The sequence below is a fragment of the Chiloscyllium punctatum genome, chromosome 4 (assembly GCF_047496795.1).
Source record: "Chiloscyllium punctatum isolate Juve2018m chromosome 4, sChiPun1.3, whole genome shotgun sequence".
Taxonomy (NCBI): domain Eukaryota; kingdom Metazoa; phylum Chordata; class Chondrichthyes; order Orectolobiformes; family Hemiscylliidae; genus Chiloscyllium; species Chiloscyllium punctatum.
The window spans coordinates 59001317-59020650 of record NC_092742.1 but is presented as its reverse complement, the minus strand read 5'-3'; the positions used below and the strand labels follow the sequence as shown (position 1 = coordinate 59020650).

The 19334-nt window shown below is 42.0% G+C and overlaps 1 protein-coding gene across 1 annotated transcript in view; it reads left to right on the top strand.

The window, feature by feature from the left end:
• Positions 1-19334, top strand: part of ccdc175 (coiled-coil domain containing 175) — a 93987-nt gene that overhangs the window by 62123 nt on the left and 12530 nt on the right. Inside the window, exons 12-15 of the mRNA XM_072568847.1 lie at positions 746-817; positions 13422-13557; positions 17300-17431; positions 18581-18719. Coding sequence (XP_072424948.1) covers positions 746-817; positions 13422-13557; positions 17300-17431; positions 18581-18719 — 479 coding nt within the window. The remainder of the gene's footprint in view (positions 1-745; positions 818-13421; positions 13558-17299; positions 17432-18580; positions 18720-19334) is intronic.

Here is a 19334-nt window from a genome sequence, read left to right as displayed (position 1 = left end):
AATGACCAAAATAAGTAGCTTGTTCAAGACTCCATATTCACTGAAACATTCAAGAATTATCTCGGGATGAAGGGCATGTCATATGAGGAGGGATTGAGGATGCTGGGCCTGTACTTGATGGAGCTTCATGGATGTGGAAGGGCCTGTACTGTCTGTCTTCTAATTACCTTGTCACCTTCCAAATTTGAGCCAAATCTCTTGTGCAGATTTATATTTTTATCTGACCATCTGAATTTCCACTGTTTCCAATCTTTTCATAAAGCTGTCAATCAAACACAGGCACTGTAAGTCACATTACCCCTCTTTAATCTTGGCCAAATAAACACACAGGCATTGAAAAACCTATTCGATGAACAATCAGGAAAGATGTCAATCAAACAAAGTTAGTATGCTCCTTTGCAACTGCATAAACTGACCATTGTTGGGCTGAGTCTATTAGTCTTCTTGACGCTGAGAGAAACATTCACAATTAATCCATCTGGCAACTATATCAACATTTGATTTGCTTGGTCTTTTGTATCAGCTACCAGGTAACAGTCTCAAGTCCTCCACTTATCAAAAACCCCAAAGATGAAATTTTCCTTTTGATTAATTTGCATTCCTTGTACTTACAGTCCAAACTAGATGGAACATTTAAATCATTAACCATTTTGATAATGTATTGGAAGTAATTTGACATGAAATACTTTTTCTAATAATTATAGTGAATGTTTAATAAAGTATTTAAAATTTTATTTTGGTTTAGGGATACTATGGAGTTTCTGAATGGAGAGTTCCAAAAATACATGCACAAGTTTGATAAAGAAGAACAACTACGGTAAGATTTAGAAGCACTGTGAGTCACCAAACTAACTGCACATTAACTTTGGCTGGATAAGGAGAGGTATCAGGTTTCACTTCTATACCAAGACAATATCTCAACCCCATCAGCAGTAGACCTTCTCCTGTTGGAGGAAGGGAAGAGAGAAACGAAAATGCCCTTTGTGATATTTCTTATCCGAAAAATCCTGGAAATGGGAAAAACCCAAGATGTGAAATCTGTGGCAAGGAACTACTCCATCCAGACTGCCATGGGTTGATGTACAGAGGAACACTGATTATCCAAAGGACATGAGCGGGGAGTATTTCGTTCGGATCATCGAATTCCGGATATTAGAATGCTGGATAACATAGATTAGCCAAGCATCCAAACGAGTTTGGCAAGGGAGTGGCAACCAGAGCTACGTATCTGAAAAGGGGGGTAATTGTAGATGGGGCAGTGACAGGATGTAGTAAATCTATCGGGAAGGTTTTTCAAATGATGAAACAAAGGGAACAGTTAAAGTGTGTCTGCTTTAAGGCAAGGAGTGTCAGAAATAAGAGTGATGAACTTAGAGCATGGATCTGTACTTGGGACTATGATGTTGTGGCCATAACGGAGACGTGGTTTCACAGGGGACAGGAATGGTTGCTAGATGTTCCAGGGTTTAGAATGTTTAAAAAGAACAGGGAGGGTGGAAAGAGAGGAGGGGGTGTAGCATTGCTAATTGAGAGAGCGTATCACAGCTATAGATATGAAGGTCGTTGAGGAAGGTTTGTCTACCGAGTCAGTATGGGCAGAAGTTAGGAACAGTAAGAGAGCAACCTCCTCATTGGGGGTTTTCTACAGACTCCCTAATAGCAGTAAGGAGATCGAAGAACTCATAGGCCGGCAGATCTTGGAAAAATGCAGATGTAGCAGGGTTGTTGTTATGGGTGACTTCAACTTTCCAAATATTGACTGGAACCTCCTTAGTGCAGATGGTTTGGATGGAGCCATCTTTGTCAGGTGTGTTGAGGAGCGTTTCCTTACTCAGTGTGTAGACAGACCAATGAGGGGAGAGGCCATTTTGGATTTGGTGCTCGTCAATGAGCCAGGACAGGTGTCAGATCTCGCGGTGGGAGAACACTTTGTGACTGTGAACACAAATTTACCATAGCCTTGGAGAGGGAAAGGAGCAGTTACCAAGGGAAGATATTTAATTGGGGAAAAGGAAATTATGATACTATCAGACAGAAGTTGGGAAGTACAGATTGGGAGCAATTGTTCCACAGAAGGGGCCCAACAGACATGTTTAAGGAGCAGTTATTGCAAATGATGCACAAATGTGTTCCTCTGAGACTGGCAAGAAGGGTTAAGATTAAGGAGCCTTGGATGATGAGAACAGAGGAGCTTCTCATCAAAAGGAGGAAGGATCTTGCGTAAGGTGGAGGAAGCAAGGATTAGCACAGACCTAGAGGATAACAGGCTTACTAGATGGGAGCTTAGAAATGGACTGAAGAGAGCCAGGAAGGGGCATGAGAAAGGCTTGGGAGGAAGGATTAGGGAGAACCCAAAGGCATTTTACTCATACGTGAGGATTAAGAGAATGATGAGGAAGAAGGTAGAGCCGATCAGGGATAGCGTAGGGAACTTGTGCGTGGAGTCTGAGCAGATTGGGGAAGCTCTAAATGAGGAAAGGGATCTTTTTGAGGAGCTGGGAAACCGGCTTGAATAGGTTAAGATTGATGAAGTTGATGTGCTGGAAATTTTGGCAAACATTAAGATTGATAAGTCCCTGGGGTCAGACCAGATTTATCCGAGGCTGCTCCAGGAATGAGAAAGGAGGTTGCTAAGCCATTGGCGAAGATTTTTGTTTCCTCATTCTCCAGGAGTTGTACCGGAGGATTGGAGGGAGGCGAAAGTTGTTCTTCTATTCAAGAAGGGTAATAGGGAAATCCCTGGCAATTACAGACCAGTCAGTCTTCCGTCTGTAGTCAGCAAGGTTCTGGAAAGAATTCTAAGGGATAGGATTTACGACTACTTGGAAAAGCATAGCATGATTAAAGGCAGTCAGCTTTCCTTTGTGAGAGGCAGGTCATGCCTCACAAATCTTATTGAGTTCTTTGAGGAGGTGATGAGACAGGTCGACGAAGGTCGAGCAGTGGATGTGGTTTATATGGACTTCACCAAGGCATTTGCAAGCTTCCTCATGGTAGGCTCATTGATAAAGTCAGGAGTTATGGGATACAGGGAAATTAGGCTGTCTGCATTCAAAATTGTTTGGCTGACAGAAGGCAGAGAGTGGTTGTAGATGGAAGGTATTCTGCCTTGAGGTCAGTGGTGAGTGATATCCCGCAGGGCTCTGTCCTTAGGCCTCTGCCCTTTGTAGTTTTTATAAATGACTTAGATGAGGAGGTTGAGGGGTGGGTTAGTAAATTTGTCGATTACACAAAGGTTGGAGGTGCCGTCAATTGTATCGAGGGCTACTGCAGGCTGCAGCGTGACATAGACAGGATGCAGAGCTGGGCTGAGAAATGGCAGATGGAGTTCAACCTGGATACATGCGAATTGATACATTTTGGAAGGTCGAACTTGATAGCTGAATATAAGATTAAAGACAGGATTCTTGGCAGTGTGGAGGAACTTGGTGTTCAAATGCCAAGATCCCTCAAGTTGATAGGGTTTTTAAGAAAACATATGGTGTTTTGGCTTTCATTAACAGGGGATCGAGTTTAAGAGCCGCGAGGTTTTTCTGCAGCTGTACAAGTCCCTGGTGCAACCACACTTGGAATATTGTGTCCAGTTCTGGCTGCTATATTATAGGAAAGATACGGAGGCTTTGGAGAGGGTGCGAAGAAGGTTTACTAGGATGCTGCCTGGACTGGAGGGCTTGTCTTACAAAGAGAGGTTGAATAAGCTCAGACTTTTCTCTCTGGAGAGAAGGAGGAAGAGGCATGACCTGATTGAGGTATACAAGGTAATGAGAGGTATGGATAGAGTCAATAGCCAGAGACTTTTCCCCAGGGCAGCATGAGGGGTTATAGTTTTAAGATATTAGGAGGAAGGTATAGAAGAGATGCCAGAGGTAGGTTCTTTACGCAGAGAGTTGTGAATGCATGGAATGCATTGTTAGCGCTGGTGGTGGACACAGAGTCATTAGGGATATTTAAGTGACTGCTGGACAAGCAAATGAACAACAGTGAATTGAGTGGTGCTTAGATTAGGTTATTTTATTTTAGATTAGGAATAATCCTTGGAACAACATCATGGGCCGAAGGGTCTGTTCTGTGCTGTACTTTTCTATGTTCTATGTTCTGTCGGGATCTTGCAATCTTGTTGCATATTCTGATATTCAGATAATCAAATGCCAGATGATCAAGGTTCCTCTGTAGATATTAGAAAGTACTTAAATTGGAGGTTTCAGTAAGAGGCATGATATTGCCATCTAAGTTAAGCTACAATCAATGCAATCTTCTTTAGTCAGTTTAAGAACATTTGCTTGAGAATAGATGGATGGAGAAGAGAGGATAAGACAAATGAGGACAGTGATTGTTCATCTACTGGGAACACTGGGAACTGTGGTAATAAAAACAGTGAGAAAGTCAGGATAAAATAGGTATAAAGTAGATAACATAAGTGTTATTGTACTGGAAGTTCAGCAAGTGAAGAGAATGGGGCAGCAGCCTCCATTGCAAGGATGCAGTAACAAGTGTGCCAGTGGACCCTTGGAAAACACAGAGAGGCACAGCCCTGGGCTTATCTAAGGGGAAATCAAGTCTGGGCTGACAGCAGGAGAGTAAGAAGGCAGAAGAACAATGATGGGTCAGAACAAGTATTGGGCAGCTAATTAACGATAAAGGTAGTGTAGAAAAAGAAAACAGCAGTGGAGATTGAAAGAATTAAAACTGGTTCTGTACAATTTTCCATTATTATCCAGTAGACGTCAATTGTCCTTTATCAATCTGCCTTGGGGCACAGCTAGGTCTGGGGTACATGCTGAATACGACAGCTGTCATATTGCAAGTGTCCATAGCCTGTGCTGTATTTAGTGCCTTCAGTCATTTCTTGATATTGCAGAGTGAATCAAATTGACTGAAGAGAGACAGCTATGATTTGGGCGACCTCAGGAAGAGAGCATACCTGTGTCATCTGGTCGGCCAAAATACTCTTTTTGCTGAGTCTGGACTGGTCTGCACCGTTCCACCCACATGTATCTTAAACTTTAATTAAATGTGTGTCCAGCTTACATAAATACTCCAGCTCTAACACTAAATTCAGTTTTCAATAATTAGCCGTAGTTTATTTATATGTAATGATCAAACATGCAAAGTATTGATAATATGGTCTATTTAATTATGCTCAATAAGTCACCAGTATCACAACACACAGGCCTTTTAGCTGCATTTCTGCTAAACTGGTCATTTGGCCTTAAAAATAAATAAATGCTGGAGAAGAACTGCTTTTATGACTGATTTGATTAAGGGACAAATGTAAAGGTACTTTAAAGTGGAACTGCTTTAGGTTTGATTCCACACAGTTTTATGATTTAAATTGGCTTGATTTTTAACATAGTATTTTAAGAAGAAACCTTTACTTTTTCTAAAATATGTAGCCCAAATATGTAAACATTATATTGGAATTCAGTTCTGGAAGCAATTTCTCATGATTGTATTTTGAAAATCTGTCTTCTAATAGTATTTTGCTACCTATATCAAACACTTTAAGTTAACTAGACAGTGATCTCTTATAAGGGGCAAGTACAGCACAGTGATGAGATTTGTTAATGGAAATATGGAATGGTCTTAATGTGAAAACTTGTTAAACATGTAAACCTACCCCCACAAAAAAATCTTCCTGAAGAACAAAAAAAAAAGTGCTGACCTTTCAATGTGACTGACACTTCAGGGAACATCAGGAGATAAAGAAAATGTTACTAGCCTTCTAACCATCAGCCTTAGGAAACCAAATAAAAATGGGCGTCAAAACATCTAACTATTCATCTGCTGTTCATGCATTGTCAAGACAGTCAGAGCTCAGGAACACCATTGATCAAATGCTGAAGTAGTGGCTAGCAAGAGCTAGTAAGCAGAAACTTAATTAGTCTGGCTCATAGCAAGAGGAAAAGAGAAAGAAGAAAAACTTCAGTCAACAGAACAGACAAGAGATACACACCCAGTCAGTCAGAATTCACGTGCTGGTTTTCCTTAATTAACTAACTGTTTTTATTAAATATCTTACACTTACGGCTTTTGGCTCAGATCAAGTCTAGTTTCTGAGTTGAAAGTCTTTAAAGGATCTCAAGATCGTCACTGGATCATGTTTGGATGTTGGAGGATTATCCGTTCAGCTGAGCCACTGATGGTGGATCTTCATGTCAGCTTCTGCTAAACCTTAAACAAAATAAACCAAAGAACTGCAGATGCTAGAAATCAGAAAATCAGAAATTGCTGGGAGATCTCAGCATCTGTAGAAAGAAAGCAGAGTTAACATTTCAGGTCCAATGCAAGTGCCTGAGCCCCAGGCCAGGGTGTCAGTATGTAGACAGGGTGTCAGTATGTAGACAGGGTGTCAGTATGCAGACAGGGTGTCAGTATGTAGACAGGGTGTCAGTATGCAGACAGGTGTTGGTATGCAGTCAGGGTGACTGTGTACAAAGTGGAGGAAGGTATGCCAGTCGATCAGACCTTCATGAAGAGAATTGGCCTAGACTGCTATGGACGCCAAGTGGCAGATATTATTTATTCCTCTGCTCTGTGGGACTTGATTGACCAGGACCTGCTGGAGGTGTATGTCAGTATGCTTCGGGCAGGTACCATGAGTGAATCCATAAGGAAAGGCATCATCACCCTCATCTACAAGCGGAAGGGGGAGAGGGAGGAACTCAGACATTGGAGACCAATCTCACTTTTAAATGCTGATTACAAAATTTTGTCAAAGGTTATCGCCAACCGGGTCAGGTCTGCTCTGGGGTCGGTGATCCACCCTGACCAAACCTGTGCTGTACCGGGCAGGAAGATCACTGAGAGTCTCACAATCCTCAGGGATACGATTGCTTACGTGCAGGACAGAGGGTTGGACACCTGCCTGATCAGCCTGGACCAGGAGAAAGTCTTTGACAGGGTATCACACAAGTAAATGAGAGATGTTCTCTCCAAAATGGGCTTTGGGGAGGGAATCTGCAATTGGATCAGTCTGCTCTACACCAACATTATCAGTGCAGTCTCAATCAATGGGTGGGAATCAGATAGCTTCCCAGTCAGATCTGGAGGCAGGCAGGGCTGCCCTCTCTCTCCTGCCTTGTTTGTGTGCGGCATAGAGCCATTTGCCGAGTCCATCAGGAAGGATGCGAGCCTTAGAGGGGCGACTATTCCTGGCAGCGGGGGCCTACAAGTGAAGGCCTCTCTGTACATGGATGACATCACCGTTTTCTGCTCGGATCCGCTATCCGTGTACAGACTCATGTGCATCTGTGACCAGTTCGAATGGGCCTCGGGAGCCAAGGTAAACCAAGGCAAGAGCGAGGCCATGCTCTTCAGGAACTGGGCTGACCAATCCTCGATGCCTTTTGCCCTCAGGACTGACCACCTGAAGTTGCTGGGTATTTGGTTTGGAGGGGCTGGGGCGTGCACCAAGTCTTTGGAGGAGCGTATCAGCAAAGTGAGGCAGAAACTGGGCAGATGAAGACTACGGTTGCTCTCCATCACGGGAAAAATCCTGATCATTAGGTGTGAGGCACTGTCATTGCTGTTATATGTGGCACAGGTCTGGCCTATTCCCAGAACCTGTGCCACTGCAGTCATCTGGATCATCTTCAATTTTATATGGAGATCAAAGATGGACCAGGTCCAAAGGGACTCAATGTTTAAACATCTGGGTAACGGGGGAAAAAACACGCCCAATGTCACCCTCACCCTGATGGCCACCTTTGTGTGTGGCTGCATCAAGCTGTGTGTGGATCCCCGGTACGCAAGCACCAAGTGTCATTACGTACTGAGGTTCTACCTGTCCCCGGTGTTGCGAAGGATGGGCCTGGCCTCGCTGCCGCAGAACTCTCCGAGTAGTTGGACTGTTCCCTATCACCTGTCCTTCATGGAGAAGTTTATGAAGAAAAACACCTTTGACCACAAGTTCATCAGGAAGTGGTCAGCGTGTAGTGCCCTTGAGATCCTTCAGGAAAAGGAGAGGGCGGACCCAATTGAGAGGTTCCCTGAGCAGACTGTCAAAGCCATTTGGCAGAATGCCTCATCGCCAGAACTCTCCAACAAGCACCAAGACACGGCTTGGCTGGTGGTGAGAAGGGCTCTGCCCGTGAGATCCTTTATGCACGCCCGGACTCTCTGCTGCATCGCACGCTGCCCTCGAAGCGGCTGCAGGGGGGAGCGAGACTGTCACACACCTCCTTCTGGAATGTGCCTATGCAGAAGAAGTCTGGAGAGGAATGCAGTGGTGTTTGTCGAGGTTCGTCCCGAGCAGCTCCGTGACGCGGGATTCCATGCTGTTCGGTCTGTTCCCCGGGATGCACACCAAGACGATCATCAACTGTGCCTGGAGGATCATCAACTCGGTGAAAGACGCTCTTTGGGCAGTCTGAAACCTGTTGATCTTCCAGCTGAAGGAGTTGACCCCGACTGAGTGTTGCAGACTGGCACATTCCAAGGTTCAGGACTACGTATTGAGGAACGCATTGAAGCTTGGGGAAGCTGCCACCAAGGCGCAGTGCTGAAAGACCACCGTGTAACATCTGCCAGCCAAAGAACGGGGGGCCACTCAGTCATTTGGGCTCCACTCACACCTCAGCAGAAGAGCTGGATAGTAAATGTACAGACTTGTATATAGGGAAAATAAATGTCGATGTCTGTATGTAAAGCAATGTAATGTGTGCACAAGAATGGCATGACCAATTGTAAAGAGATCCAAATAACTTTATAAATAAAGTATATTTTTGAAATAAAAAGAAATTATTTATTGCAAGCAGGAAATAATTCAACATAACCATCTGGAGTGTAAAGCAATGCAGACATCTTCTCCTGAAGGTGATGGAAGTAAACAGGGGTGAGGGCCTCCTTTGTATCCTGTCTGTGACATCTCTGTTAATCCTCCCAGTACAGTGAAGCTGTGTTGTTACAATCTATAAGTACAACTCCCATGTTCTGATGGCTGAGGTCCTCACCTTTCTGGGAAGGTATGTTCAGCTGGAAGGAGGTAGCACCGACGTTTAAGATCCTTTTGGAATATGGACCAGCAAGTGCCGAGTCAAGGTGACCCTGAAGGTGGCCACTAGTGAGAACATCCTTCACTCACCTTCCACCTTCACAATTGGAGAGAGTCATGGTTATTTCTGGTCTTCAGGCAGCCCAGAGCATGCTGAACCAGCAGGAGATTAGGACACATGGCCACTGACTGCAGAAATTGCAAACAGGAGGGACACCTGACTACAAAATGTAAGGAAACCGAGTGCTGCAAAATGTGCTGCAGGTCAACTGTACAACTCCTGCCCAAGATGGGGGCCATGTACCCTCGAATGTCGAGAAGCAGCACTGCAAACGGTGGTTCCCAAAAGGACAGTAAGGTACCACCCTTCGATAAAGCAACTGAGGAAATGGTCAGTCAGAAGGAGGGCAAGCTGCTGAAAAAGGACAGGAGGACACTGCAGGGAGGGATCTCAGACTCCACCTACACTTGAGAATACTGGAGTCGCTGGAGGAGGAGGAGGCGGAAACAGACAGATGAGCAGGGCAGGTGGAGGGTGGTGAGGAGAAACCTCAATGAAAAATTATAGACCAGGTAGAGCTACCACAGACTCACAGACACCCAGGGAGATAGAGGTTGGGACCCAGGGAGATAGTGAGGAAAGAGATCGATCTGAGACAGGTACAGCTGAGAACAGAAGTGAGTCAAACAGTCAGGGCAGGCAGGGACAAGGTAGGACTAATAAATTAAACTGCATTTATTTCAATGCAAGGGGCCTAACAGGGAAGGCAGATGAACTCAGGGCATGGTTAGGAACATGGGACTGGGGTATCATAGCAATTATGGAAACATGGCTCAGGGATGGACAGGACTGGCAGCTTAATGTTCCAGGATACAAATGCTATAGGAAGGATAGAAAGGGAGGCAAGAGAGGAGGGGGAGTGGTATTTTTGATAAGGGATAGCATTACAACTGTGCTGAGGGAGGATATTCCCGGAAATATATCCAGGGAAGTTATATGGATGGAACTGAGAAATAAGAAAGGGATGATCACCTTATTGGGATTGTATTATAGACCCCCAGTAGTCAGAGGGAAATTGAGAAACAAACTTGTAAGGAGATCTCAGCTATCTGTAAGAATAATAGGGTAGTTATGGTAGGGGATTTTAACTTTCCAAACATCGACTGGGACTGCCATAATGTTAAAGGTTTAGGTGGAGAGGAATTTCTTAAGTGTGTACAAGACAAGTTTCTGATTCAGTATGTGGATGTACCTACTAGAGAAGGTGCAAAACATGACCTACACTTGGGAAATAAGGCAGGGCAGGTGACTGAGGTGTCAGTGGGGGAGCACTTTGGGGCCAGCGACCATAATTCTATTCTTTTTAAAATAATGATGGAAAAGGATCGACCAGATCTAAAAGTTGAAGTTCTAAATTGGAGAAAGACCAATTTTGATGGTATTAGGTGAGAACTTTCGAAAGCTGATTGGAGGCAGATGTTCACAGGTAAAGGGACGGCTAGAAAATGGGAAGCCTTCAGAAATGAGACAACAAGAATCCAGAGAAAGTATATTCCTGTCAGGGTGAAAGGGAAGGCTGGTAGGTGTAGGGAATGTTGGATGACTAAAGAAGTTGAGGGTTTGGTTAAGAAAAAGAAGGAAGCATATGTCAGGTATAGACAGGATAGATCGAGTGAATCCTTAGAGTATAAAGAAGGTAGGAGTATACTTAAGAGGGAAATCAGGAGGGCAAAACGGGGACATGAGATAGCTTTGGCAAATAGAATTAAGGAGAATCCAAAGGGTTTTTACAAATATGTTAAGGACAAAACGGTAACTTGGGAGAGAATAGGGCCCCTCAAAGAAGAGCAATGCGGCCTTTGTGTGGAGCCACAGAAAATGGGGGAGATACTAAATGAATATTTTGCATCAGTATTTACTGTGGAAAAGGATATGGAAGATATAGATGTAAGGATGTAAGGATGAAGATATAGATATAGATGGTGACATCTTGCAAAATGTCCAGATTACAGAGGAGGAAGTGCTGGATGTCTTGAAACAGTTAAAAGTGGATAAATCCCCAGGACCTGATCAGGTGTACTCAAGAATTCTGTGGGAAGCTAGAGAAGTGATTGCTGGGCCTCTTGCTGAGATATTTGTATCATCGATAGTCACAGGTGAGGTGCCGGAAGACTGGAGGTTGGCAAACGTGGTGCCACTGTTTAAGAAGGGCGGTAAGGACAAGCCAGGGAACTATAGACCAGTGAGGCTGACCTTGGTGGTGGGCAAGTTGTTTGAGGGAATTCTCAGGGACAGGATGTACATGTATTTGGAAAGGCAAGGACTGATTCGGGATAGTCAACATGGCTTTGTGTGTGGGAAATCATGTCTCACAAACTTGATTGAGTTTTTTGAAGAAGTAACAAAGAATATTGATGAGGGCAGAGCAGTAGATGTGATCTATATGGACTTCAGTAAGGCGTTCGGCAAGATTCCCCATGGGAGACTGATGAGCAAGGTTAGATCTCATGGAATACAGGGAGAACTAGCCATTTGGATACAGAACTGGCTCAAAGATAGAAGACAGAGGGTGGTGGTGGAGGCCTGTGACCATTGGAGTGCCACAAGGATCGGTGCTGGGCCCTCTACTTTTTGTCATATACATAAATGATTTGGATGCGAGCATAAGAGGTACAGTTAGTAAGTTTGCAGATGACACCAAAATTGGAGGTAGTGGACAGCGAAGAGGGTTACCTCAGATTACAACAGGATCTGGACCAGATGGGCCAATGGACTGAGAAGTGGCAGATAGAGTCTAATTCAGATAAATGTGAGGTGCTGCATTTTGGGAAAGCAAATCTCAGAAGGACTTATACACTTAATGGTAAGGTCCTCGAGAGTGTTGCTGAACAAAGATACCTTGGAGTGCAGGTTCATAGCTCCTTGAAAGTGGAGTCGCAGGTAGATAGGATAGTGAAGAAGTTGTTTCATATGCTTTCCTTTATTGGTCAGAGTATTGAGTATAGGAGTTGGGAGGTCATGTTGCGGCTGTACAGGACATTGGTTAGGCCACTGTTGGAGTATTGCATACAATTCTGGTCTCCTTCCTATCGGAAAGATGTTGTGAAACTTGAAAGGGTTCAGTGAAGATTTACAAGGATGTTGCCAGGGTTGGTGGATTTGAGCTACAGAGAGAGGCTGAACAGGCTGGGGCTGTTTTCCCTGAAGCATCGGAGGCTGAGGGGTGACCTTACAGAGGTTTACAAAATTATGAGGAGCATGGATAGGATAAATAGGCAAAGTCTTTTCCCTGGGATCGGGGAGTCCAGAACTAGAGGGCATAAGTTTAGGGTGAGAGGGGAAAGATATAAAAGAGACCTAAGGGGCAACCTTTTCACACCGAGGGTGGTACATGTATGGAATGAGCTGCCAGAGGATGTGGTGGGGACTGGTACAATTGCAACATTTAAGAGGCATTGGGTTAATGAATAGGAAGGGTTTGGAGGATATGGGCTGGGTGCTGGCAGGTGGGACTAGATTGGGTTGGGATATCTGGTCGGCATGGACAGGTTGGACCGAAGGGTCTGTTTCCATGGTGTACATCTCTATGACTCTATGATAAAACCTTTTTTTTCCCCCAGAGTAACTGAAACAAATCTTTACACACAAATAATGCACCTTCCCCTAAATGTACTTTCCAAAGACTATTGAGATCACAACTAATGTGTTTCACAACTTTATGTGTGCATAAAGTTAAATGATATTAATCAGATAGCTGCAATCTCTTTGGAGATTCCATGGTCATTTTCAAAGAATTCATTTGCTTAGTGATTTCAAACCTTCCTTACTCCCAATTAACTACACGCTACTTTGTCGACAATTTAAAAACTATGTTCTCTCATCTTCAGTCTCCTCCTTCACCATCTGTCCTTGTTGCCCGTCCTTTTCCTCACTACCCCCAGTTGCCTCCAAACCCCGTTGCTACCTCCTTCTCCCACTCCTTACATCCTCCCTTTCTCACCTCTTGCAATCTTCCTCGCTTCCCCTCTGCAGTCTGCCTGTCATGTCTTTGCAGTATCTTTCACCAGCCCTTGCAGCTTCCCTTCCCTCCCTCAGAATCTGCAATCGCCCTTACCTGCCCTCTCCACAGCCTTCTCCCAACCCCTTTGCGTTCTGTTTCCTCCTCCCTCTGCAACCTCCTTGCCTTCCAGCAGGTGGCCCCACAGCAGATTCCTTTGGCACTGGCAGATGGAACCACCAGGTAAAAACCAACCCATGGCCTCGCCTTGGGGATAAAAAATTAGGATGTATCTGCATAATTGTATATAAATTCACATTGAGAGGAATAATTGAATAATGTAGGTTTAATTATTTAATTTAAGGAAAATGCAATAATGTGATGTCTTATTGAAGTATCGTTTACATTTATCTTTTATGTTTAACAAATAGAGAAGCCCTCCGACATAAAAGGGAACAGATATCAAAGGATATTATGCACATCAAAGCAACTACCGAGGATTACCTAACCCATTTGAGTATGCGTATGAAAACCTTGAAGAAGAAACGTGAAGAATTGCTTCCAGAAGTATGGGTCGCTATTTTTCTTTTATTTATTCATGAGATATAGAGACTTCTGGTATTTGTTGCAGTTTGAGAAGGTGGAGTTGAGTTGAACTGCTGTAGTTCATATGGTGAAAGTACTCCCATAATGCTGTTTAGTATTGAGTTCAAGCATTCTGACATGGGGTGGCACAGTGGCTCAGTGGTTCGCACTGCTGCCTCACAGTGACAGGGACCCGGGCCTGATTCCAGCCTTGGGCAACTATCTGTGTGGAGTTTGCACATTCTCTCCATGTCTGCGTGGGTTTCCTCCGGGTGCACCAATTTCCTCCTACAGTCCAAAGATGTGCAGGTCAGGTGAATTGGCCATGCTAAATTGCCCATAATGTTAGGTTCATTAGTCAGGGGTAAATGTAGGTGAAAGGGTCTGGGTGGGTTACGCTTCGGATGATTGATATGGACCTCTTGGGCTGAAGGGCCTACTTCCACACTGTAGGGTATCTAATCTAATGAACAACAATGCAGAATGGTGATATATTTCTGACTTATGAAGTGTGGCACTTGGAAATGGGCATGGGAGTGTCTGCTATCTTTATACTTCTATGTAGTAGAGATAATTGCTTTAGGAGGTTTAGAAGAAGCTTTAGTGAGTTATTGCAATATATCTTGTACATGATACAGATTGCAAGTAATGGTGGAGCTACTCTCAGCCAGACAAGTGGAGGAAATTCCATTGTCCACCTGACCTGGTCTTATTGAGGGTGATGAAAAGATTTTGAGGAGTCCATAGAGGAGTCAACTGCTGCAGAATACTCAATCCCAGCGTCAACATTCATGAAGCTATTACAGTTATGTTTCTAATGAGTAATAACCCTAATGCTGTTACATTAGAATTTGGATGATGGTGATGATGTTTAATGTCAAGAAAAAGAGTTTTGGCACTTTCTTATTGGAGATGAATCATTGTCTGGCATTTGTGGTGCAATATTATTACCACTTATTTGACTTGAATATTATTTAGATTTTGTTGCATGCATGAAAGGACCACTCCATTACCTGAAGAACTGTGAATTAAACTGAACTGAATACCGTGGATTCATAACTGATGAGCATCCCCATTCCTAACCTTATGTGAAGGAATGGTTGTTGTTGGCAGCTAAGGATTATTGAACCCAGGATAATGCGTTGAGGATCATACAGCAATATCTTGAGATTGAATAACCTAACCCATTTGAGTATGCGTATGAAAACCTTGAAGAAAAAACGTGAAGAATTGCTTCCAGAAGTATGGGTCGCTATTTTTCTTTTATTTTTTCATGAGATATTGAAACTACTGGTATTTGTTGCAGTTTGAGAAGGTGGAGTTGAGTTGAACTGCTGTAGTTCATACAGTGAAAGTACTCCCATAATGCTGTTTAGTATTGAGTTCTAGCATTCTGACATGGAGCGGCATGCGTCCAATAACTACAACCAATTTTCTTATCAAGAACAAAGTACTGCATTTGCTGAAAGTCAACATTTAAGTTGAAAATGCTGGAAATACTCAGCAAGTTGGACAGCACCAGTGGAGAGAAACAGTGTTAATTTTTCAGGTCACTGGCCTTTCTTTATACGAGGTACTTTGACAAAAGCCAGTGGAAATTTCTCATTCCTTTATCCCCATTGACTTGAATTTTACCAGGTGGTCACTTGCAATATTCTTCAGAAAATTTTGGGACCAAAGCTATAATGAGCTTTGGAGCTGTGTGGACTTAGTAGAACACAAGCATATCAGTTATTGATAAGAGAGCAGTTATTGATGATAACACCATCAATAACACCTTGCATAAATATAGATTGATGGGGCAGTAATTAGCAAAATTGCATCTGTTCTGCGTTTTATAGAAAGACCATAGTCACTTTTTCACTTTGTCAAGGATATGTCAGTGTATAGTCATATTGAAATGGTTAGTTAGTGTTGTAACTGAATTGGGAACTGCATTGTCACTGTATTCCCACTGCACCACAAGTTGCAACATACAATATACATATTGTACTGAAGTCTTTGTACTTTCTTTGTTAGAATGAAAAGTTCCATCAACCAGGTTTCATTGATAAACAGAAAAATATCTATTTAGAGTCATAGAGATGCACAGCATGGAAACAGACCCTTCGGTCCAACCTGTCCATGCTGACGAGATATCCCAACCCAATCTAGTCCCACCTGCCAGCACCTGGCCTATATCCCTCCAAACCCTTCCTATTCATATACCCAATTGTACCAGTCTCCACCACTTCCTCTGGCAGCTCATTCCATACACTTACTTGAAACAAAAATGCACATTTGGTTAACACACAGTTTTCAGTATGGAAGTATAAATGTTTATGCCTCCAAATACCCCAAAAGATCCACAAACCTTTTAGGAAAAAGGGAAAAACACATTTCTGGCCAAGATAGTTATTCTTGATGATAAAAAAAAAGTATGTTCCAAAGTCCATCAATCTGATGTTCTAGCATTTGTAGTCATGTCAGTAATCATGCGCTGTTGGGCGTTTTAAGAAATTCTTTTGTAGAAAGAAATCAGTTTTCACCCTAATCTTTTCACCCTAATCTTGTCGCAACTTGAACTGAACACCTTCTTTCCTCAACTCATACTACACACCAAAAACTCTAAGCCTGCAAACATTGTTCAAACATAGCAGCTATTAAAACTTAATCATAAAACAGTTATGTTTTTATTTCCCTGAACTGAGTTCAGACCAGCATGACTAGAACCATGTGATTTCTGAGAAATGCCTTGTTTTTAAAGACGTTCTAATGTGTCTTTCCGTTGACTTTTAAAGAACAGCATTTGGGTATTCCCACTATCCTTCAAATTCAACATCGGGCCTTTGGATGCAAAGTAGGAGAAATGGGGATTAAGAAAACAACAAGAGGCATTCAACAAATATAATGAGTCTTTATAAATTTCTGTTGGTTTGAAGACTCTTAGGCCTGATATTTGGTCTCAATATATGCTCGGTAACCCTAAACAACAATGTTTCAATATGTTGTTTAGAAATCTTAGAAATAAAAAATTAACTTTTGCTCTAGAATAAGCAGTGGATAGAGTGGTTTAGGAGTTGCAGACTAGACAAGCATTTGATATCCATTTCTAATTGCCTTTGAGAAGATAGTGCTGATCTGTATTCTTGAACCACTGCAGTCCATGTGATGTAGAAGAGAGTTCCAGGATTTTGATCCAATGACAGTAAAGGAATGGTAAGAAGTCAGGATGGTATGTAACTTGGAGGAGAACTTGCTGGTGATGTTCCTATATATCTACTGCCCTTGTCCTTCCAGGAGTTTGCAGTCACATGGCCAGAAGATGCTATCAGAGGAGCTTAAATTGCTCCAGTACATCTTGTAAATGGTAGAAACTATTGCCACGGTGCAGCAGTGGTGAATAGCTGCATGTTACAGGTATTGAATGTGTCAATTAAACAAATTCCATATCCTCAATGGTACTGAGTTCCTTGGGTATTCTTGGAGTTATGTTCAGCCAGACAAGTGGAGAAAATTCCACTACACTGATGACTTTTGCCTTTTAGACGTGGACAGGTTTTGAGGAGCCAGGTAGTAAGTTACTCACCATAGAATCCCAAACTTTTGCCACAGTATTTACAGGATATGGCTGTTCCAGGTCAGCTTCTGGTCAATAGTGCTTTATAAACATGTATTTTTCTTTGCAAGACCACTGTGGAACCAGTAGATTTTTTTTAAACCTGTGTTTTATTCTTAACATCAGATTAAGAGACTACAACAGGAGATTAATAAACATGCTGAGATGATTGTGGCTCTTAAACGACAACTGTCAGAAGAAAAAGCTGCGTACAGCAGCAAGGAAGAACATTTGTTAGCAGAAATCAAACAACTGCAGGTAAAATATATTTTCCTTACTATCTCTCAGGCTCTGTTTATGGATGGCTGCTGCTTGCAAAATATCTGAAATATTATTCCACATATTCTAAATGATAATTGCAGTCTATGCTTACATACATTCACATAGCTAGCAATTTTTAGATGTTTTGGAAGTGTACATAGGATACTCAAGTATGCATGTTTGAAAACGTGAAATAAATGTAACTTCATTTGCTAAGCTAGAGGTGTGTAACAAATTACTTGAACAATTTTTAAAATCTGTTTGTCTGCAATTGATAAAAGATAAGTGTCAAGTTCATGTGAGATAGCCTTGCTAAGCAATTTATGCTGAAGAATTGCAGAATTAGACTAGGATGCTACTCTGCAGTGACAAAAATAACGTAAGTATATTTTTATGCTTGTCCAAAGTTTCTTTGTAAGTAAATTCAGGTATCATATATACATAACACATTTATGAAAGCTTATTAATAGAAATGCAATTGTTACTTCTAGGAAAATGTAACATTTTAGAGATAAAATGGCCTTAAATTCAAATTAAAGTAACATTTTTTATTTGTTGATGTAAACTTTAAATGTTGTCTTAACGATGCTTAATTTTGTATCCTCAGGTGCTTTTGCGATAACCCGTATGAAATCATGTTAACGTTTAAGCTTGTATATTTTACTTCTAATTTTATCTGCTTAATCTGATTAAAACAATATAGTTATGGAATCATACCCCTACATATGAATGTCTATTCAGAGAAAAACGCAAGGGAAGACATGGCAGACAGAAAATAACTACCATCTGATTTTTAAAATAAGTTTCTCTAATTCTCTGAACAAATAGAAGGGATTATTATTATAGAATAATTATCTGGTAACTATTTACTTATAGAAATCATCATAAGGATTTAAGTAACTATATACATTTGAAAACTGAAAGGATCAGTAATTTGGAACCCAAATACACCCACTATAAATGTGTCATGTTGAACATTTGAATCAAAGTGGTTTTAAAAATTCAGTTGGTAATTTATTTGAAAATATCAATATTATCAATTGAAATTTAAGTTAAATATGTTCCTACTTATCTGTTTGTGTACTCACATGTGTATTAAGCACAAACATAACAAGTGTTCCTTAAACTTCTATTTAACTTCAACAGAATGAAATTGAAATTTTGAATGGGACCATAAAGGAGATGAAAGAGCAACTTCAGGAAAAAATATCCACCCAACAGATGCTAGAATCCATGCTTGCTGATGAGACAGCAGCTTGTGATGAACTACATAAAGAATGTGAAGGTAAAGTATTTATGGCATTTGTTATTATCATTAATAGTTTATTTTTATTCTTTCATGGGACTGAGCATTCTTGGCAAGAGCAGCATTAGTTGCACATCCTTATTTACCCCTGAAAAGGCAATGGTGAGCTGACTTCTTGAATCTCTACTGTCCATCTAATCTAGGTACACCTACAGTGCCGTTAGATAGGGAGTTCCAGGTGTTTGACCAAACAGCAGTGAAAGGATGGTGATATAATAACAAGACAAATCGGTTTAAGGAGAATCCAAAGAGATTCTATAGATATATTGAGGACAAAAGTAACTAAGGAGAGAACAGGGCTCCTTAAAGATCAACTAGGCTGTCTACGTGTGGAACTACAGAAGCTGGGTGAGATAGTAAACAAAAATTCTGAGTCAGTTTTTTATTATTAAGTAGGATATGGAAGCTCGAGAACTTGGAGAAATAAATAGTGATTCCTTGAGAAGTGTCCATATTAGAGAAGGTGGTGGTGCTGGATGTCTTAAAATGCATGAATGTGGATAAATACAAGGGACCTGGTCTGGTGTACACCAGAACTTTGTGGGAAACTGGGCCCCTTGCTGAGATATATGTGCCATCAATAGCCATGGATAA